The 18481-nt window shown below is 43.0% G+C and overlaps 1 protein-coding gene across 1 annotated transcript in view; it reads right to left on the bottom strand.

The window, feature by feature from the left end:
- The window catches only part of LOC121718562 (piezo-type mechanosensitive ion channel component 2), a 66743-nt gene that overhangs the window by 46741 nt on the left and 1521 nt on the right, over window positions 1-18481 (bottom strand). The window contains exons 3-5 of the mRNA XM_042103587.1: window positions 15056-15151; window positions 9415-9540; window positions 3121-3163 (exon numbers count right to left, since the gene is read on the bottom strand). Of these exons, the coding sequence (XP_041959521.1) occupies window positions 3121-3163; window positions 9415-9540; window positions 15056-15151 (265 nt within the window). The remainder of the gene's footprint in view (window positions 1-3120; window positions 3164-9414; window positions 9541-15055; window positions 15152-18481) is intronic.

Here is an 18481-nt window from a genome sequence, read left to right as displayed (position 1 = left end):
CAGTGCACAGGGGTGGAACTGCACAGTACTTCTGTCTGTTTTGGAAAGTCTTTGACACAGAAATAGTTTGTAACTCTTCAACCTTAAGGAGAGTCCCACCACAACTACACATTCAGATGAGTCTGGTCCTTTTCACAGAAGATGACACTTCATAAAAAAAACAAATAGTTTAGAACTCTCTCCTTTGGCTGACTCTCTCTCTCTCTCTCTCTCTCTCTCTCTCTCTCTCTATCTCTCTCTCTCTCTCTCTCTCTCTGTCAGTCCTTCATTGTCTTTCTCCCACCACAGTGAAGTGATTGGGGCAATTATCAGCCAATAACCCAGCCGAAGGTGCCTCCATGGAGCATCTCATTAGAGCCAACATCTGCAGCCGGGAACACAAGCCTGTTTCTGGGAAGGGCTGCTCCCGCCAGCCTTTTTCCAGTGATCGTTCCTCCGCGCACATCTGTTGTATGCTACGATTTACGGGTTTTATATGAATCCCCACCCAGGTCAATAAAATCAGACGGCCCTCGTTTTTTTAGGAGCATAAATATTTCCAATTACAGCTTGCATTAACTTCTGCTGAAGGCAAGAGCGAGAGAAGCTTGACACAATACACACTCTCTCTGTATCTCCCTATTTCTCACTCTCTCTCTCTCTCTCTCTCTCTCTCGCTTTGTTTTTCAATGCAACAATACTAGCAAGACCTTCCAAAACAATTCACAGTCAGAAAGATTCCACTATAATATTTTTAATTTGTGTGTGTTCAGTCTATGTGCATATGGAATACGCTAAGTTCTCATGGACAGCTTCAAAAACATAGCGCTCATTACGCATTCAAAGTGTTTTAAAAAATACCAACTTCAAACATGTGTCCTTGGGCCAAGAACTGGACATCTTAACAACATGTATTGCAGAAATAGTGAGAAAACTATGGGAGAGAGTTTTTACGATGACCTCAAACGACCTTCCAGGCTAACAACCAGCGTAGGAAGGAATTATCATGTGCGTCTCAATAGGACATTTGCCAAACCGTGGAGAAATACTGCCAAGTCTGCTTTAGAGAAGACAGGTTCTTAATGAGGCCTGTAGCAAGAGCCTTCCAATAAGGACACATTTTACAGCGTCAGTTATTCAAGGATGAAAAGGCACAGAATTGGACTACAGATCAATCTGACAAAGCCAACTTACCCCTGCTCTGTCCTGGCCTTGCAATGACTGACAGTACTTTCAGGCCATTAATGGCAGAGTTAAATATAAAAATGAATGGAGTTTATTTCGGGTATCTGAGGGGGATTTTTTTTACTGCATCCTGTTTCGTTCCCCCCAACCAAAGGGAAATTTACCCCCACAAGCGCAGAGCGGCGCAGAGAGAGCTGAATCAAATTAAAGTGTTTACAATAAACAACCACTGTTGTCACATTGCTTGCGCAAAAGTATTCAGCCAGGGCTGGGAAGGGGAGTGAGAATGAAATGCTCTCCCTCAAACACACACACACACACACACACACACACACACTTCCCCACCTCCTCCAGCGAGGAGCAGAGGGAGGAGACAAGCTCTGCTGACTGGGGCTTCAGTGAATCCACGCCTCATAAAACTTAACAAGTGGAAGGCCGACAGCTAATCAACGCGTTGGAAAAAACACACATACACACATATACACGCACACGCACTCACGCTCTCACACACACACACACACACACACACACACACACTTTGCTCTTCTCCTGTTGTTTTCCATCAAGTTAACACTGAACTCTTCCAAGCATACTCTCTGCTTGATTGCCGTGGCAAAGAGATGATTGTGTAGAATACCTCAATTATGGCAGCTAAGTGCAACTACATGTACATCATATATATATATATTAGGAGAGTTATCTATGTTCAATTAATGCTTCTCTTGTCTGACAGACAGCACTTCAGCATTGTAAGGCTCTAAACTGCACCCAGAGGTACCTCTACACTCATGCTGGACTCCACTCCACTCCAACCATGATGATAGAATCAGTCCCTAGCCTTTTAACATAAACATCCCTTCTCTCATTCTTTTTCTCTCTCTCCCTTTCTCTCTACCTCTCTCCCTCTCTCTCTCTCCCTTTCCCTCTACCTCTCTCTCTCTCTCTCTCTCTCTCTGGCGATTATATCCAGTATCTCCTGACATCCATGTTGCCCTGAAGAGGCTGAGAAGCTCTAAGCTAATAATGGAGATAGAGGCCTTCTTTAAAGGAGCGGCTCAATTAGGCCGGTAAAAACGCTTTTCCGTCTGACTTCCTGCCTCTTAGCGCGGCGTAGACTCAGGCTTTCCACCAAGCCCCTTGGCCTGTTTGTGTCCGCTGTGGGAAAAACAAAAGCCTGAGGGAAAGCGGTGCTGGACGTTCCCGTACTTAGGGGTGGTGGGGAGGGCCCTCACCTAATCAGATCAATAGGAACACAAGCAGACGCAAGCTAATATGGTGAACATAAGGGCAGTAGACACTTTGGAAAAATAGAGCCTGTCAACAACAGGTCAAGAGTAATCAGATTCCACGTTCATGGCGGAAAACCACAGGAGGAGTGAAGAAAGAGAGAGAGAGAGAAAGAGAGAGAGAGAAAGAGAGATGCAGGTCGGTCAGAGGGATGGTCAAACACACGTAAGGGCTGGTTAGTGGAGCCTTTGGTCTCCTCTCATTTAAAACCATGTCTAGGATAAATTACATTTGTAGAATTTCAGAAATGTCTGTGTACTGCTATTTTCAACAACAGCTGTCCTTTATCTGTCATCATTCTAACACCCAGAGTGTTTCCCCTCTAGCTCACTCACACTGCCGCTGTAGCCTACCTCATGCATCAATGTCAGCTCTGTGAGTGGCTACACACCTGCTGAGGTCATCGTGCCCATCCCCCATTCTCTGATCACACCCCATTTTGGTTAGATGCCTCCAAACTATTTCTCCCTTGAGGAAACTCTCATATCCTCACCGTGTTCATAAACACTTTTGACCACTGCTGGCCCTGGTAGCAGTTGATTATAATGCTCTTCATTAATGTGATGTAACATTATGGATCATTACCTGTATTTCATAACACAAGCAAACAGGAGTGAAAAAACACGTGTTAACATGTGAAGTGAAGTCATCTTTATGGTGTGTTTTTACCTCTCAAAGCCTATCTGTCTCATGGACTTCTCCCAAGAGGAACCTGTGGGAGAAAATGACAACAACATTTACAAGCTGTGTTATAATTTACAGTTCACCTTAAGGCAGACAATATGAGAAACCATAAAAACATACGATAAGTGCAGTGAAGCAAATTGCACAGAGTGATTAAAAGGACATTGTATATCTATAGGCTGATGAGGGTCACTGATTTTTAGATCACCTATGAGAATGGTCATGACACAACACACATTGTGTTATGTCTGATGTATTGAATGAAAAGATGTAAAATCATATTGCATGTGACAGCGTGCAGATAGCTGTCTTTATTTGTAATAATTAATGAATAGTATGAATCAAATGATGTAACTTTGATTTGGGAGCCTGTTCTTCTCTGGGCACATGTTGGCAGTGTACACTGCTGTGTTTACAAACAAATGTTTCAACGCCGTCCAGGTAGGTGTGGGTGTTAGGCCGTGAACCGAGAGCAAACATATCTACACTTCCTGAACGTCAGTCCGCGTGTTTATACTCCGGGTTTCCAGGTATTCTATTCCCCGCAAGGAAAATCCCACAGTGCCGACTCTCCCTGCAGTCACGTTGCCAAAGAAAACCTGCTCAAACACTTATAGACGCAACCCGAGAATTTGGACTAATGACAAATCAATATGGTGGGCCTGTTGTGTCAGTAAATTAGTGGAAGTAATTAGTTGTTGACTGGCCCCTGCGGAGGAGGTACAGTTACAGACACGCATGTCTGCTGCAGTGCTCTCACGGCCCAGGAGTGACGTTCCAGACGGTTCCGTGTGTAAAGTTAAAGAACCATGACAGCACCCCCACCATTTCATGTGTACCACACACTGACTAGAGATCATTATGTAATGCTACAGCTGCCCATTAATAATGAATGTCAAACAACATACACTTTGTAAAATACAATTTGTAACCATATTGAACACACGCAATAATCACACCATGCTCCATTATACCGCCATTCTATAAAGTATCCTTTAACTATTCATGATCCACCTCTACAACTGTCCTTAATATACGTGAGCAGACCAGTGTTTCCCATACATTGACTTATTTGTGATGGCCCACCACAATATCAACATTGACCACCACACAATGATTTTCCAGGTTGTACTAAATTTTGCTTAAATCTGGTTAGCATCATAACCACAGTGCACTAATTTGCTAAAAACTGTTGCATTCAAGTTAATTCTGCAAACCTACCACCACAAATAGAATTCAATTCTGTGGGAAACACTGCAGACCTATAAAAGATGTTGAAAGCTCTGTAGCTAAAGAATGGAAAAGATGCGGCTCCTAAACGTGCCATTAAGGTAGATCGAAAGAGGGTAGGGCACATGGACGCCATGTTATCAGATCATTACTATAATAGAGTGTGGCATTTTAAAAAGCATTACAGTAACGGAAATGATGCAACAGCAATTGAGATGAGATACACTCTGACATTCAATTTCCATTTCAGTGGATGTTATCATTAGGGAGAAAGGCCTTTATATCAAAAAGTGTACCTGTACAGCATCTCTGGATAGACAACCATGAGTAGCAGGGGGAAATGTTACCCCAGTCTAAACGTTTCCAACACCTAACTGCCTGCAGTCCAAACTAAGCTTGAGGGTGTTTCTGGGAAACTCCAATCCATCATTCCCATTCACAGAGCTGGAATGGGAACAATGACACCCCATCCAGAGCACAAATACTGTCTCTCAGTTTAAACTGGCCCAGCACTCAGTTCATGTCACAGACTGGGCTGTGATCCCAACAACAAGCTGAAGGATTACTGTATGGATGCGAAGAAATCAATCACCTCAGATTCACACATTCATCTGCCTATTCATTTATTTATTTCATTTTATGTATTTATTTATCAGAGCAAATTGTTTTGTTGTTACAGTCGAGAGCAGTGAGTAACCTCCCTGTCTATGAGTGGTCTTAAAAAGGCTGAACATAAACAGCCTGCCTGACTAGACTTACTGGTGTCTATGAAATCCTCCTTTGATTGTTGCCACAGACCTGAGGTATTTCTAGATTCCCAAGAACACTTCCTCAGGAAATGGCCCAGCGGCAACAGAGGATAAAGCCCCTTGTGCCAAGAACACAGGTGACTCTGAAGCCGTCTGACCCAGATCCAACGTGTTTTATAAATATACTGTACATAGATATCATAATGTAAACACATCCAGCTTAAATGGAGCTGAATCCTTCATTACTTTCAGCAGAGTTGAAAACAGGAAAAGTGAAGAAAGGGGCAACAATGCAGGTTACACTGATTAGACTACGCCTTACAAAATCATATATATATATATATATATATATATATATATATATATATATATATATATATATATATAAAAACGAACCAGGCAATGAACCTCTGGCATACTTTTCCTGAATGAAACCGCTTCGTTTTACATACGAGATTGAGATTGTTATCACATGTTTACAGCATACCAGCAACAATTAGTCATTCCCCTGTTCAAATGTGGGCGAAATAAAGTCTCTGACAGCTGCAAAATAACTCACAGTTATTCTATAAATACAGCAACTCGTTTAACTGGCCCACTGGCCAATCTAAACGAATGTTCTCATTTTGCTGGAAGCTTCTCATTCCACCGTGTCTTTCAATGGCTCATAAATCTGACCCTTCCTGTCTGAGGCTCGAGAGATAACCACAGCTCACCCTCCCCTTCCCCCCTCTTTCTCTCTCTCTCTCTCTCCTTCTCTATCTCTCTCTGCAACTAAAAAGCCATACGTACAGAGTGTCATCACATGGACGTGGGGCATGAAATAAGCTGGCCAGCAGTAGGCACTTAACCTTGGGATAGGCTGTGCAAACCCAGCCCAGGCCAGACTGACAGTGCCCCGCAGGCCTATACTCTTCGCCCAATCACCTCGTCTGAATGCTGCGGGGTAGCCAATGAGAGGGGATGTTTATGTTCCATGACATTCTTCCTGGGCATTAAGTTCCCGCTCTCTCTCTAATAGCTTATCTGGCGCGGGAGAAACAAAGGAAATGGCCCAGAGTGTCGGGCAATCAGTTAGCCGTCTGTGGCGTCTGCCCCCGGGCCCAGCCCAGCCCAGCCCAGCACCCTGTTTACACACGGCTGCCAGGCGGCAGAGGCCTCTTACAGGGAAACAGAAATGGAGGATGGCCAAAGGGGCTTAGCTCTTCCTGGGAATGAATGTCATCATGAGAATGACACATCATAGAGGTGTAAGGTGTTTACATAGCAGATGCGCACACACACACACACACACACACACACACACACACACACACACACACACACACACACACACACACACACACAAACATCCACGGCCACAAACAAGCACATGCACACACACACACATACAGCATATATATACACATACACACACACACACACACACGCACACACACACACACACACGCACAATCATGTACTGTTTACAATGTTTCTAGACTTAGGTGTTTGGATTTAATTAAAGTTGTACTGTGCAGTGTTATTATAGTAATTATTTTTAAATAATTTTATGTGCATTGTCAGCACTGAGTGAAGTTATCAAACTCGAGCCTTTTAAACGCCAGCTGGTGATCAGCACTTCCCCGCTGAGTGGACTCAAAGACCTCATTGAGGAAGGGAGATGTTCCATATCAAACAGTAATGAAAGTCCTGTGCTGACCCATGTCGCCCGCTATAAAAGAAGTGAGATGTGTTAAGGACTCAGATCTGGAAACTCTCCATTGTGGTTTGTCGGTCTGTTCTATTACCAAACAGACTCTTTAAAAGCATCATCTTATCTTACTATTTATTACATGTCAACTGCACATCCTACCCAGGTAATCACATACTTTTCATCTTACATTCCAGATGTATCCATACTGTAGTTGTGCATTGTACTGCAGCATAGTGTGCAGCATTCTGCATATATTCATTTAATATGGTATTCTAAATGCATCTATCTCTACAGTAGTATTCCAGATACATGATTTGTACTATATACCATTTTGGATTAATCAAATGTAAATGTATTGTAAATGCATTTATCAAATGAGGTAATTACATCTGTTCAAAACACCACCATTTTCTCCTATCCTGTAGCAATCTCACAGGGGACTGCATGCACAGCACTACTCAAAGATGCCTTTATTTTCTCTGAATAGATAAAACTTATACGGATAACCTCTGCTGTGCCACTTGGGATTCATTAGGCCCTTAACTGTCCATAAATTCATTGTGCTCTGGGGTGCTTACGGGCGCGAGAGACAGGGCACCGCAGGCCTGGTGTGAGCCGTGCTAAATGTAGCGGTTAATTAAGAAGGATATGACCGGATAATAAGCCACAGAGGTGGGCCACGGACCATCACAGCTGACCTCTCCAATATGCAGAGACCACTGAGAGACGCTGATCTGGTTTGTGGGGCTGCCTGCACCTTGGAAGACTTGAGCTCAGAGAGTCAGAGGAGGTAGTGGATGGAGTGTCTATCTCAGAACCTTGATGAGCTGCTGGGTAGCCTTGGAAGCTAGCACCATTGTGTGCATCTGTTCTGTTCTGTAGGATAAGTGAAGCAGGACCTTCATTACTAATTTGCATACGATTCTAAAGAATTGATCAATTCTCAAACCAATTTTCAAATCAAAAAGCATTGATCTGGCCGCGTGACTGCGTCCTGGTTGATTATAGGTCTTTAATTCCCTGAATGGGCCGATGGGGACTCTTGAAGGCATGAAGTCTGGTATGAAGCATGAAGCTGGAAGCTAAAATAACTTAAAGAAGACACAGTGGGACACAGTGAGACTGTCCAGACATTGTACACTAAACTCCAGCTCTCTCAGGCTGAATCGCAGTATTGCCCATCTCACCTCATCTCATTTCACCTCACCTCACCTCATCTCACCTCACCTCAACCAGAAGCCTATTTCTCAGTCAGAAGCAGCCACTGCTGAGACACTTTCTCACTGGCTAAAGGTCAACTGTTCCTTACATACACACCATGCATTTATAATGGCCTCATAGTTGCGGTATCAAAAATTCCAGACCTCATTAAGGCGCTCCGATCCCCTGCGCAGGGCTCCGTCTAGACGCGCACTAGCCATGGTTTTATGGCTCATTCCGTGACTCTCCCAAGCTTCAGGAGGCCAAATATGCAGTCTCTCCTGAGCTCTTAACGGAACGAGTCTGTGTGGCAGCTCACCTCTGCGACCCTCATTTTTTTTTCCCCTGTTCCTCATTCCAGGGTTAAAATGTACTCCCCTCCACACGGCCCTCTCTGCTGAGGGGAAGAGGCTCCAGAGGCAGGAGATAAGGGCGGCCCTGCCACTGTGAGGTAAACAGGTCATAAAGGCACCCCTCTTTATGACCAACAATACTGTTTACTATAGCCTGACGCCACAAATTACACACCTTACGCTGTCTTATAGGTGATATTTAACTATATAGCACACACTAGTCACACTTTATGGGGAGTTTTCTGTTATATAGTGCTGCTTATAGGAGACATAAAAAGTCCATCTTTACTGTGCCATTTTAGGACATTACTCCTGTGGCTTCAAAACGACGACATTGTTTGCGGACATTGTTTTATGGCACAACGATGACCACTGAATCACCAGCATGTGGAATAACAGTGCGCTGGCAGCTGGCTGCATTGCATCACATGATTACGGGGAGTGAATGTGTTTGTCTGCTAATCCGCATATTGGGAACAGATGTGATAGGCTTCTGCTCAGAACAAGGCCTCGTCACGCTCCTCATCCTCAAACCATGTCTGTGTGCTGCATGTCTGTCGGAATAGTCTAGCCCAGCGCGTGCACACACACACACACACACACACACACCTACCAAGGGCCATCCAGCTGGAAACTACTGCCAAATAAATAGACTGTTGAACATTAGGAGATTAACTGTGCTGGTCATCGCTCTGATTTCACTTTTTCCATTCGCCGTTTCACCCGCATGAAAGGAGCCGGGTCAGAGGGACAGGGGCATTTGCGCTGACCTGAGGTCAGGCAGCAAGGAGGTGTCATGAGGACAGAGCTGTGTGTTTTGACATTTTGTGAGCATGCAGGGAATACTTGAAAGACACACACCGCACTCAAGATCAGGGAGATGTGCTCAGTTGCCAGAAAAACAAGCAGCAGCCTAATCCAAAAGGAACTCTCTGCAATCAAGTATCTTTTAATGAAAAGAAAGCCAAGCCTTCTATCAAAGGACCTTCATCAAGGCGATATAATAGTGAGTGTGCAAGGAGACAGCGTGGAGCCACCGGGGAGAACTCACAGTTGAATTGGGCGTCGATGGCCTCTCCCGCCAGCAGGCTGTGGATGGTGATCTGGTAGATGATGTGGACGATGAGGAAGGAGATACTGATGAAGCAGAGGGACTTCAGCAGGCGCCCCGTGTGGCCTGGAGGAGACACCACATCAATAAGACAAGACCACATGCTCACATGAGTGTACTATAGAACCAGATACATCAGGGATCAGGGCAAAATAAGCCAAACAACAACATGTGTTCATAAATGTAACTCATGGTGAGTACATAATGTAACTCATGTAAGTAAGTACATAATGTAACTCATGTAAGTACATAGTGTAACTCATGGTAAGTACATAGTGTAACTCATGGTAAGTACATAATGTAACTCATTGTATGTCTGTCAAAGATGGTAGATTAGACGTAATGACTGACCCCTTGTCAAAAAAGTGGCTTTTAACCACACATTTGACCTTCACACACGTTCACAGTCATACATACAGCTAGCTGATTCTCACTGAAACACATAGACTGCATTTAAAGCACAGATTTTCTTGTCATAGGTTTTCTTTTGGGTGCTCCTGAAACCCTGATGTCCTTACTATTGTCTCCCTTTCTGCAGCGCACTGTGAGTCCCATCATGGCGGAGAGCCTTGCGCTGGGTATGCTTACGGCTTTCTCAGGCGCGCTCAGTGGGTGCAGCTGTGACCCACATGGCAGGTTTATAGTGCACCTACAGGTATTTGGATCGCTTCGTTGTGGTGAACCCTGCGCTCATGCAACGCTGCAAACGACTCGTCTTTTTCCACTCAAATCAGCCTTTTTTTTTTGGAAGAGGGGGGACTGCTAAATTTAGGTGCAGTGTTATGTAAAAGGCTCCTGTTTTTTTAAAAGGCACTGATAAAGTCATTATCAGAATGTAACGCTACAGGAGAGGAGAGAGCTGGATTCCTACAGAGGTTCTAGTCCGGTCCAGTCTGGTCGGAGAGTGACCTCACGGCGCTCCTGTGCCAGAAGCGCATATCTGATCATTAGTGTGAGACCAATAAAACCTACTGCATCCTCACACTGGAAGCTCAGACTGGTGGCTTGGGATGGGGAAGGGGGCCAAGGCATCACACACACACACACACACACACACACACAAATAATGTACTGCATATGTAAGCTGTTTTACAATAATTTTAATAAAATACATAGATTCTTTAAAAACTTGAATTCACACACACACACACACACACACACACACACACACACAAACACACACACAAATAAACACATAAACATGGGACAACAGTCCCAAAATTCCTGCCCTCTCAGTCTCTGTTTATCAACCACCCGAACCACATCTCTGGCCTGCCTTATTAAAAGCACCAAAGGGCCAAAACTATTTGTGCTAATTTCCCCTCCACATCTCCCCTGAGTCACTGAGCTGGGGCCGAAGAATGCTCGTTAATCTGGGTCCACACCACACACCACACAGACACACGCACACACACACATATGCACGCACACACAAAACACCCAACACAATACTTGCACGTACACAAGCACACAGCACAATGCTTGCCCACACACACATACACACACACACACACACACACACACACACACACACACACACACACACTTACAGTGAGTGCAATGCTCACACACACACACACACACACTCACACACAAACACACACACACACACACACACACACACACACACACACACACACACACACACACACACACATATACCAGTGCCAAAGCCAATACCACTGTTAGTGCCAGCTTTCCAAATGGCCAAAAGGATGGCTGGCCTGAGCCTTAACTCCAGCTCAGATTCATCACAGTCCAATAGTAATGATTAGCATGTGGCCCAAGATGAGGGACTTTTATCAAAAACTGTCAGGGCAGTGGTAACCAGTCTGTGCCCAACCATGTGGATCTGAGACAAACAACAGGCTGAAATGGGTACCTCATAGATATAGTAATCAGGGACTTTTTCCTTTCACCTTCCAGTGTTCCAAGGCATTTTCTCTAAATGGTAACAGGTTAGAGCGTAATAGAAGAATGGATTGATTTATGGCAGGTGGCACAATAGCCTAAACTTTTTTCTGCATAACAGACCTAAAGCTTAAATCAAAGCACATTTGATATCAAGGCTAATTGTTAAAAACTTACATTTACTTAGTGTCTCTGATATGTTATTCCACACAATGCTTCAATAATTTAGGCTACATATTTGGAAAAAGGCAGTTAGAGAGTGTTGGATATAAAAAATGCTCAACTCAAAGTAGGCCTAGTCTACAGTATACAGGGGAGACATCAATTAATAAAATCTGACAAAATGTATCCTATAAGGGGTCTGGGAAAAACTGTGTGGGCATGTGACTTTCCAAGCCTCTGGACTTTTGGATAATATTAATAATATATTAGAATGATAAATACCGTTATTAACTGGTTATCTAAAATTGAAAATAGTTCCAGCTGTGAAATTGGTTTTGTTCCCATTTTCAGTTACGTTCATCCAAAAGTGTTGTTTGGTAGGATCAGTGGATGAGCCACCTGACCCCCAGTCAATTCTGAGTTTTAATCAACTACCAAATTCCACTACCCTCTACATGATTGAGAAGTGCTTTGGAAGAGAAAACTGGGCACCACTGTAATGTGTGGACATCTATTCACAACAAAATTGAATTGTGGGAGTTCAGGTGACACAAAAACAGATCGGAGCCAGATCAGGGCTACATCAATCTACACTCGGCTACAATAGTTGGTTTTCAAGCTTAAGTAAAGGCAGGATTCTGGGTGCTGAAAATCCAGTGTGCACCTTTTAACAAGGCAAATAGCAGCTTTAATTAAGCAATCTGGTGAAGGCAACGTTCACAAAGCCGATTTTTAATGGTCTCATAAAACTGCATATGACCAGAAAATGAGTAACAATTAAACACATGTTGAAAACATCATCCAAAGGATGCACTTAACACCTTGCCTTCTGGTTATGCGTGAGTGTGTGTGTCAGGTTGGTGAGTGTGTGTGTTGTGGGTGACCATGTGTGTGTGTGTGTGTGTGAGTGTGTGTGTCTTTGTGAGAGAGAAAGAGATTGGGCAGGAGAGAGTATGTGTGTGTGTGTGTGTGTGTGTGTGTGTGTGTGTGTGTGTGTGTGTGTGTGTGCGTGCGTGCGTGTGCGTGCGTGTGTGGGCTGTGGGGGGGGGGGGGGGGGGGGGGTTTGTGTGTGAGTGTTTGTGTGAATGACAGAGGTGATAGTGAGGGTGAGTAAGTGTCTTTGCTTCTCATGTGAATGAGGGTTTAATATTTGTAAAGGTGTCACAGCAGTGGACGGTAAAAAATGGCGTGCCTGACAGGTCAGGTGCTATGTACCCAAACTACGCAGACACCACAAACAGACTGCTGTCCACTTGGACTGGTTACCTCCGACTGGCCACCTACTGAGATTGGAACGCTTCCAATGTAGTCTTTCATCGGGAGATAAATTGCAGCGAGTGCTCAGTAAACATAAGGGCGTATGTGTATATGTGTGAATATGAAAATTACACAGTGAGTATAGATGATATTTCTATTCTTGTATCGTATATAGTATATACCTCTCCGTAATCTAACATACACAATCATACCACCAGTTAACATATGGACTGTTATACTGCTATAACACTATACACAAACTCAGCACCTAACCACTTTTTTCATTATTATTATTATTTCAGTTAGCTTTGAGCCACAAGGAAAATAAGTTCATTCCAAAGACACAGCAGAGCATTAAATATTCTACTCATAGGGAAAAAGAGCATTAAATATTCTACTCATAGGGAAAAAGCTGTAATTCCTCCGAATTACAATACTAGGCCCTCGGGTTGACAATAAACACCACTCTATATGGAGTGCTTATCCACTTTAATCTCTTCAGACCTTATTTCAGCTCCAGTTGACACATCAGAGCAATACCAAAAAATACAAGGGACCTATACGATGCAAGGACTGCTGCTCTTGTGATGGTAGGGGCCTGCTCTGTACATCCATCTCCTGAGAAAGCTTGCCTATTTAAGTATTGATGAGCACATAAGTGATCCTCCTTTCAAATGTCCTCTATCTATTTTCCTCTATTCGGACTTCCTCTCTTATACTTTCACGAGACAACCGTCACTGTCGTCAAAGCGACTGGTAGTCTGGGTCTACAGTCATGCCAATATATTATTCAGTATGGCCCCACAGGCATTCAAGAAGATCAACGGAACACAACAGTGCATGGAGGAGCGTACCCCACCTTTTCAAAAAAGAGACTATGATCATATCAAATAAGAGACATTAGAGGCTATGGTCATATCAAATAAGGGACATTTCTGAATGTGTTCAAAAAAGAGGCTATGGTCATATCAAATAAAGGACATTTCTGAATGTGTTCAAAAAAGAGGCTATGGTCATATCAAATAAGGGACATTTCTGAATGTGTTCAAAAAAGAGGCTATGGTCATATTAAATAAGGGACATTTCTGAATGTGTTCAAAAAAGAGGCTATGGTCATATCAAATAAGGGACATTTCTGAATGTGTTCAAAAAAGAGGCTATGATCATATCAAATAAGGGACATTTCCGAATGTGTTCAAAAAAGAGGCTATAATCATATCAAATAAGGGACATTTCTGAATGTGTCTTATGATGGTTATGTTTTCAGGTTATGTTTTTGGGTCCCTCAAAATTCCATGGTCTCCACACCTCGTTTTGCCTCACGGCAGAACAGTGTGCCATGACACACCCATGGTTGAGAACCACTGTTCTAGATGCATCTGATGTTTTCAGAGCAGAGAACCTGCTCAATGATCTAGCGGATCCATTCGTTGGGATTGAATCCATTCACTCAATGCTAATGGGCCTAAGTGACTCATGGACAAACCTCTCTGAGCTCCGACGGCTCTCTGCAGCTATGTGACAACTACACACAGGGCTATATTGTCCTGTAAGTGTTCTCATGCAATATTCACACAGACACAGCATCAACATCACTCAGCAGGAGCACACACATACATACACACTGACACTGACACACACACACACACACACACACACACACACACACACATACATACAAAGACACACACACACACACACACACACACACACACACACACACACCCAAACACACACACACATACATACATGCATGCATGCACACAAAGACACACACACACACACACACACACACACACACACAAGTTGGCTGTAAGGGTGCATTCCTGTATCTGTTTAACATCATCTCTTCAAATACCACCTGGCATTATTTTAAATCCCACTGCTATCAATATTACTTATGCAGTTGCTGTTATTAAGTCTTTGTCTTGAGTCAATATCCTGAAGTGCAGCTCTTAGTCAAATTGGTCTAATTATGGCTTATTCTGTTAAATAACAAGACAGAGTCAGCAATCCCATCGATGACTGAGATTTCTCCTAACACGTGCTCAACCCCTCCGCCCTCTCTGAATGATGCAAACCTAAGTAAAAAGAAATCAGAAGCCTAATTTCATTAACTCAGAAGTACCCTCTCTGCGGCAGAAAGTGACGGGTGGCTGAAATTGACTGACACTGGCCTAAGATGGATACCGGAGACCCCATTGGATTTGTGGCACTTCCAGGAGAGTTAGTGCAGTGGGGAGGCTCTTACCCTGCATGGTGGCTCTGGTGGGCTCCGCAAAGAGGGGAATGAGAAGGAGGTAGATGAGGTAGACAAAGGACAGCCCATTGTACCTGAACAGGCATGCTGCAAGAGCCAGGGAGAGAAGATGCAGGTTAGACACAGCCAGGAAACATACACTTCACAGTCACTATAAACACTGCTCCCATCAACAACTAAAATCAAGACATTACAGAACAAACTGAACACAAGAAAAATGTGGGTAAAGAGTAAGGACACTGACATTCTTTCATATTCTGATAAACAAAAAAATGTGAAATGTGAAAATGAGCAGATGAATGTCAGATCAAGATGGGCAACTACCAAACCAGAGTATCGAGGATTCTGTACAGAATGTATTAGATGGTGGACAAGGGCAGAATGAGCAAGCAAGACAATACAGCCACCAACCAAATCTAGACACCCTATCAGAACCTAGGCGGGCTAATAAAGGTATCAAATCAACACCAGTAATGGAACGTAATGAACGTATATAACAATTTGTAAGAATGACACAAAGGCCCTGGCTATTTTAATGACTTAGGCATTCTAGGTTTGTGGCATTCCAGGTTTGTGGCATTCTAGGATAAGTTAGAATTGTGTTGGCATTTTGAAGTGATTTCATGGAACATAATCGTGATGAATGAAGTGCTTGTATGAAACCCAAATGCACTGGCCAGTATCATTTGCTAACATGGTGCTGCAGCACAGTGTCTGGCTGGCTCTCTCCTACTCACACAATCACAAAGCCTCGGCTAGATCAAATTAAGATAGAGGAAATAAATGACTGCTGCATACAATCTGGGTGAAAAAAGGGTGTTCCAAATAATTTACTGGGCTGTTCATTATCTACATATGCTTGCTGTGCCAACTCTTGAAATAACTTCAGCAAAAAATAAAACCCTACAACTCTCCATAAGCATATGTGTTCCCAGATAGTAATAGTCTACTGTGGAAAGGTTGAATTTAAATGATCAACGTAACCATCCCTGTGTCTTTAATGAATGTATGGGGCATGAGTGTCTAAGGTCTACAACGTTGATGAGCTGAAGTAACCCACAAATATATTAGTGGTCTAACCAGCAGGGTGGTCCAATCTCGGAGTAATGTCCAGAAAGACATGCATGGGCTGGCGTGACCCTCATAAATGAACTTCAGGAAAACATATAACATGCAAAAACACCTTGTAAATATGACCATATGACTATACCCAACACATTTACCCAGGAAAGGCTTTTTGTGTGAGCCATAAATGTCACACTTCTTCATGTATTATTCAGTGGCTTTGGCACTGATGAATTTCACAGCACCGGGGCTGATGAATTTGGCCTGCAAATTACTGCATCTCACAGAGGCTACAATTAGGAGGACTACAGTGTTATCAAGATTTCTCTCTAGATTCCATATGTGGTCACTGAATTCTTTGGGCCTACAGCCTAAGATGTTCTACTTTTTCAAAGTCTCTTATTGTGTGAACCTGAAACTTCTGCTGAAACCAACCCCGATGGTGACACTGATAACGGATAACTTATTTAGTCGGTTACAAATAAATACCTGTTTCAATCAACAATTGAAAAAACTCTTTTACAATTCTGAGTATTGCAACAGAAGAAGCCAGGTGTGGTAAAAGCACATAGCTGAGAGAGCACCACACACGTCATTGTTACAGTAATGTTGCCGAAGGTGTGGGGGTGAGGTTGTGGGGAGGAGGGGGTGGCTAACATGGCGTAGTGGGATGTGAGTGAAAGTGATAGTGCAGAATTAAGAGCCCTTTAATGAGGGAAACGGAAGGTACAGTATTCAACATTTCTTTTATACAACACTGTCAGCTGCAGAATCGTTTTCTGAATAGAGACTGTGTACCTGAATAAAGAGTGTGTGAGACCATCTGAATAGAGAATGTGTGTGTGTGTGTGTGTGTGTGTGTGTGTGTGTGTGTGTGTGTGTGTGTGTGTGTGTGTGTGTGTGTGTGCGTGCGTGCGCACGCGCTCAGGGTGTTTACAGCAATAAATGTTCTACACAAGTCCTCACTTGACCCAGGGTAACATGAAAGTATAGTTGATGTTTTGATAGAGGCTCTCTAATTTTTTTTCTGTATTTAGGTAAAAAAGAATCACAGAATATAAACTACAATAATTGTTCTTGATATAAAGCATTGCCGAATTAAATTCAGACACAATAGTATGTGCAGTTACAATGTGAGACAAATGCTTGGTGGAAAAATCACCAAGGTAATTAGTGGTTTGCAACACAGTCAGCCACACTCCTGTGAAGGATGTTGTTGTGTAGTTAATGGGTCCAAGAGGGACACAGAATGTTTGAGAGACTAACATAAATCTGCACCATAGGTTTATGGTCCAAGAATTGAGATTGAAAGCGTAGAACCTAAATTATTAATAACAAGTTTTTAAAATAGCATAATAATATATTTTAAATATTTGATTCATACACAAAGGTCACAATCACAAAAGCATCAATGCAACAAAGACAGCACGAGTAGTGTGCTACCTGAAACATAAAAGCTGAATGGCCCACATACATAAAATATCCAACACATGACATGAACTGTAGTGGACTGGTATACTTAAAGCATACTCTGACCTGAAGGACAAAATGATGGAAAAACAGTTGAATTGAATTTAATTGAACTGAATTGAATTGAATTGAAGTGAAGTGAATTTAATTGAACTGAATTGAATTGAAGTGAAGTGAATTTAATTGAATGACTAACATTGTAGGGCAACTGTTATATATTACAGGCCTTGCTCAATGTCACAACCATACCCTGCAGTGTCCTATGCTTTATCAGACAAATCGGCCCCCTCTGTCCCATGTAATATTTTCCCTTTCTGACTCTATTGTTTTCCGTAGGGTGATCATCTGACTGACCTTTGCTTATCCGCACTTTTTCAAATAAAAAAACATGAAATATTAAAGTTGTGTTTACGATAATGGTTTGTCCTCTCCCCTGCTCTGTGCCATTATTAATTCATGCGGTTAAAACGACTTTTCCAGCCATTAACGGGCATGAGTGTCTGCCACAGATTCACTTTCTGAGGGGGAGAAAAGAGAAGATGCCAACCATGTCTGGCTATATATTACCCCCCCCCCACCCCCCCCATACTACAGAGTGCTACACATCTCTGGAAAGCATCCTGCCACTGTCCATGTCTGTGTGTGTGGGGGGGGGGGGTGTAAGTGTGTAGATGTGGGTGGATATGTGTGTGTGTGGTGTTAGGGAGTACAGTATAGAGGTGAGTGGTATAAGCATCAAATTATGTATGCAACTGTGTAAAAGGGTTCTGAATCATTCAAAATCATTCTGAATTTGCCACATAACATCACTTCCATAAAATAAAAAAAATAGATATCATAAAGAATATTATTCAACAGAACATAAACACTGGAGGAAGATGT

Source organism: Alosa sapidissima, chromosome 1 (assembly GCF_018492685.1).
Source record: "Alosa sapidissima isolate fAloSap1 chromosome 1, fAloSap1.pri, whole genome shotgun sequence".
Classification (NCBI taxonomy): domain Eukaryota; kingdom Metazoa; phylum Chordata; class Actinopteri; order Clupeiformes; family Clupeidae; genus Alosa; species Alosa sapidissima.
Note: the sequence above shows the minus strand (reverse complement) of the source record. Positions and strands in the feature narration are given on the sequence as shown.